Below are 5,119 nucleotides of genomic sequence, written 5' to 3'. Positions count from 1 at the left end.
GTGAGAGATTTTAAAATAATGATTCATTATTTGGAAATAAAGATTCTCATGTTTGTTTTTAAATGGGACTGGCAAGATGGCCTAGCAGCTAAGATCCCTGGTTGCTGTTCCAGAGGACTTGGGTTCAGTTTCTAGCACCCACGTGGCAGCTCACAGCCCCCCTGTAACTCCAGTTCCAGGGGACTCCTCTGGCCTCTTCAGTGCTACATCATGTGGTCCCCAGACAGACGTGCAGACAGAACACCCATACGCATAAAAATAATTTTTTTGAAAAGGCGAGGGATAAAATGTCAAAAGTTTATCACATACAAAGACACAAATACCATACATACAGTCCTTAACTTGAGTATAGTATATAATTCAAAGCAGCTGCTGTTTCTCCTTCACTGTTCAACGTGTCTTTCTAGATATTCTGTGTCAAGGTTGTCCAAACATTTAATGCAGACTCCTTCCGTATTGTATTTTGAATCAATGTTGTTTGATATCAATATGTATGAATAAACTATATTAAAGTCAGGTGCTTAAATAATGTCTAGAAAGCATTAGTTCATGTTACACCGCTTTGCTCATGATCTGTTCTTTTCAATGGTATGCAATCTTCCCGCTAAATAAAGGCTGACTTATTTCCTGCTGCCCTACTAATGTGTTCACTGACAGCCTGCGTTGCATGATAAAGCTTTCTGCATATAATTCACATTACCGCACTGAGCATGAGTGCAAAGACTTTGGAGTTTGTGTGCTTCCAAAGTTCAGAGAACAAGACAAGTATACTTGACTACTAAGCTGCATGGTGCTTTCTGCATACAGTGTCTGTTGCTTCCTAGAGTGTAGATTCAGATACTAGTCATACATTTTAAATCAGAAAATAATACTTTGGAGTTCTCTTAAGGTAAAGTATATTACATTGTAATATGTTAAAGCTGGAGAAAGTTTAAACTGTTCATATTTTAAATGCATAATTATATTACTGTGCCAATTCTCTTATTTTAATGTTTTTCCTCATAAGCCTCACCTTTAAATAGTTTAAGCATAAGTCGATCTATAGTCAGATCAATAAAATTTGATGCAGTTGTGGTCCATGGGAGGCAATTAACATTAAAAGTAGGTATCACACCAATAAAACACACACAAGGCCAAGTGATTGGGTAGCTTCTTACTAACCCTAAGCGTTGAGAGCAGCAGTTCTCAGCCTGTGGATCCAGACCCCATAGGGCTACATATCAGACAACCTGCAGATCAGGTATTTATATTAAGATTCATAATAGTAACAAAATTACAGTTATGAAATAACAACAAAATTTTATGGTTGAAGTCACCACAACATGAGGCGCTGTATTAAAGGGCCACAGTATTAGGAAGGTTGAGAACTACTGCCTTAGAGGATACAGTCTGGGCCAATGACCACCGCAAAACCAAACTTCATGTGTACTCTTTCTAGATGAACACAGGCTGTGCCAGGGCATCAGCTTGGAAAGGAAAATGTTCATTAGGTTTTAGTTCCCACTTGGCTAGGGAGAGCTTTGAGACTATCAATTAAAATTGTACAGGTGACACACACTGTCCCCACCTTTCCCATATGCGGTCTAACAAGTTAATACCAGAGAAACATAAGGCAGTCTCCAGGAGACCCATCCTGATGCTGAGACTCGTACTGAGCCTTTAAGAGAGGGACTCTGTGCCTCTTCTCTCTCTGCCCAGCTGGCGGGGCAGAGAATACCTGTCAATTACAGACCATTGTTCCCAGTCCTTTTTCCTGCTGTTGCCTGTTATGACGTCACTTTTCCTTCTGGGTTCTCCTTAATGTTTTTTTTCATCCTGATGCCCCTTGCATAAAATTGTGAGCACTAAATTATAATCCTGTCCCACATCATGGCGTTCTCGGTTGCTGTGCCTTCTTAATGAAGTCAGCCATGTGAGGTGTTCACACCCACCATCTTTGCACTTAGTGGATTGCCATAAATTCCAGGCTAGCATGGGCTACAGAGTAAGTCACATTCACAGGTCCTCCCTTGACCCCCAATCTGTAAAATCTCTGAAACGTACCATTGCATAAAGGTTAATAATTTGCAAGACTCCAACAGGTAAAATAGCTCCTTTGAAAACACACAATGACAGCTCAAACATCTGCGTCAGCTGCATCATTTCTCAACAGGGCTTGCTGTTTCCTTGATGTCACATGCTGACTGTTCCAACTAGTCCTGGTTTATATCTTTGTAACTTTGTCCCAAACCTGTCTGTGTAGCAATGTTGCCGCCAAGGTCACTGTAGTGGCTAATTCCTGGGGCTTTTAGCCTTCCTGTTTGCCAGGGAGTGGGTTTTCCCTCATGGCTCCCTTTATGTCGCTGGTGAGTCCCCAGTCTGTCTTCTTTCTCCCCTGCTTTCCTTGTGAGACATGTCAAGTGGCCAGTTCCTGCCACCAGCACATCAAAGGAAAATGGTTGCCAATGAAAGAGAAAGACTGTGTAGGGTGCCTCCTCTATTGGCTTTGGAGCCCACAGACGCTGGCTTAGGTGTGAGAGAATGGTGTCTTAAGCTGTTTATGGGGCGTATTTTACAACTTTTTATCTGAACTCTAAATTCCTCTCCTCTTCAGACTTCTTGTAGAGTAAGGTTGATCTACACCATTTCAGGTTAGAATAACCTGTGGATAAGAACAGAAATAGATGAAATTAAACCATTTCACCAGCTGCATGTATTTATGTGTACAGAATACACATTTATCTATACAGCCCGAGATGATGCTTGACATATTAAGGCTGATGTTTTTTGTTGACAAACTCCACTTAAGGGAGTTGCGTGGTTAGAGGGAGCTTACTGCTTTTCTGGAATTGGGGCACAGCAGTCATGCCTGGTAGCTTCCAGCTGCCTATGACGTCAGCTCCAGGAGGTAGGCTCTGATGTCGCCCTCCAGCCTCTGTGGGCACCCTCACCAAGCCTGGTGTACACCAGCACGAGCACATACACGTCAAATAAGTAAATAACAAACTCAGAAATCTTTCCTAAGAGCAGGTCTCCAGTCCTCAAACGCTCCCGGCTAACAATCGCTGCCCACTCCCTGTGAGGTCACTGCAGGTGTGTGGAAGCCCCAGTTCCCTCCCCGTGGGGAGAGTAGATGCTGATAGTGGAGGAGGAGGAGGACTTCATTCTAAACCCACAGCCCTAACCACTGCACATCTGCCTCAGAGAAGCCATTCACCTTCAGTGCTGCCTCCTCAGAGCAGCTTCACCTGAGAACAGTTTCTTTGCCTCCTGCTCCCATTCATATAAATGATAAAGGTATTCCAGAAAAGGTGTACACTCAATTTCTAGACTTGTGCTACAAATGGCTTATTTTATAAGCAATATAATTGGGCCATTTTCAAGGTACCTTCTGAAAACAGACTTCCACTAGCTATAAAGCGAGATTAGATTTTTGGACTGGTGAGATGGCTCAGCACGTAGTATCTTTGGTTAAGCCTGGCAACTTGAGTTCATTTCCCAGAACCCGAAAGGTAGAAGGAGAGACCCAACTCCATGCTGCTTTCCTGCAACATGCACACACCATATACACATCCAGTAATGATGAAGCTTTGAATTAGGCTTTTATTGTAGAACATTTTAACTGAACAAGGTTATTTCCTAAGATCCATTTGGCCGGCTCGTTCCCTTTGGATTGGTAGTCCGTGAAGTCCACCTTGTGCTTAGTCTCTGTCGTGTGTCTTTCTGGTGTAGATCTCCCTGCTCAAGCAGAACCTGGAGCTGCAGCTTTGCCAGTCGCAGACATCTCTGCAGCAGCTGCAGGCGCAGTTCACACAAGAGCGCCAGCGACTCACACAGGAGCTGGAGGAGCTGGAGGAGCAGCATCAGCAGAGACACAAGTCCCTCAAAGAAGCACATGTGCTCGCCTTCCAAACCATGGAAGAAGAGAAGGAAAAGGAACAAAGGGTAAGGTTCCTGGGAAACACTTTCAGAGATTGTCTCCGAGCTTGATGTAGCCCTTAGATTCTTGTTAATGGTTTGTAGGAGCACAGTGTGGGCCTAACATTTGAAGATGAAGTGGGAACTGCCAGCCTTCAGATAATTAAGAATTCCAGTTTTTCTCCTTCTTCTTTTCTTTCTCTTTTAAAATGTTACATGTTGTTTTTATTGAAATGTTCTCCAGAATGTGACTTCCTATAGGAGTCACAGTTCGTAAACACACACTGATTGCACATGATAGCAGATGAATTAGAGTTTATCATAACACCAAGCTAAGCTCATCTTCCGCCCCATAACTGTTAGCAGTTGTGATATAGATTCAGTGACTGTTCTACTCATAGTGTATTATCATAACAGTCTTTCGTCAAAATCTTTTGAGACTGAGTCTCATATGCCCAGGCTAGCCCTGAACTCACTATGTAGCCCAGGCTGACTTTGAACTCCTGACCCTTCTGACTCAGCTTCCTCAGTGCTAGGATTCTAGGTGTGTGTCACTACACTCAGACTTTTATCAAATTTGAAATTTGTTTTCACTCTGTGCCCACAAAAAAGAAATGGACCCAAAGGATATGTAGGTTTTGTTGTTGTTTTTTTAAATTTGGGTTTTTCCCTTACATTCTTTTTTCTCTTTGTAAAAAACAAATCATAATGAAATGAAATTTTAAAATGGTTTAAAATTTCCTCATAATAGAACCCCACAGCTAATATAAAAAATTATAACTACAGTAAACTTAAAAGTGATTTAAATCAAATGACTATATTATTAGATTATTATCACAGTCTTTACCTTTTACTTTGTGTGTGAGCACACGCACTTGTGTACATCTGCACGGACGTATGTAGAGACCAGATATTGAAGACAAAATAGGTGTCTTCCATTATTGCTCTCCTGTTTTGTTGGTTTTGTTTTAAGGGGACAGGACCTTTGAATGAGCCGGGAGCTCACTCATTAGCTAAACTGGCCCATAAGCTCCAGGGATTTTTCTGCTCTGCCTCCCAGGACTGGAATAACAGCTGTGCACTGACATCCAGGACTGGGATTACAGCTGTGCACTGACACCCAGGATTGGGATTACAGCTCTGCACTGACACCCAGGACTGGGATTACAGCTGTGTACTGACACCCAAGGCTGGGATTACAGCTCTGCACTGACACCCAGGG

At 42.6% G+C, this 5,119-nt stretch overlaps 1 protein-coding gene across 8 annotated transcripts in view; it reads left to right on the top strand.

The window, feature by feature from the left end:
• Window positions 1-5,119, top strand: part of Fam184a (family with sequence similarity 184 member A) — a 121,870-nt gene that overhangs the window by 89,424 nt on the left and 27,327 nt on the right. For all 8 annotated transcript variants that reach the window (XM_013352424.2, XM_013352422.2, XM_013352423.2 and 5 more), the window contains one exon: window positions 3,712-3,924. In XM_013352424.2, coding sequence (XP_013207878.1) covers window positions 3,712-3,924 — 213 coding nt within the window. The remainder of the gene's footprint in view (window positions 1-3,711; window positions 3,925-5,119) is intronic.

This window comes from Microtus ochrogaster, linkage group LG9 (genome assembly GCF_000317375.1).
Source record: "Microtus ochrogaster isolate Prairie Vole_2 linkage group LG9, MicOch1.0, whole genome shotgun sequence".
NCBI classification, from domain to species: Eukaryota; Metazoa; Chordata; class Mammalia; order Rodentia; family Cricetidae; genus Microtus; species Microtus ochrogaster.
The sequence above is the reverse complement of the archived record's forward strand: the minus strand, read 5'-3'. Positions and strand labels throughout refer to the sequence as shown.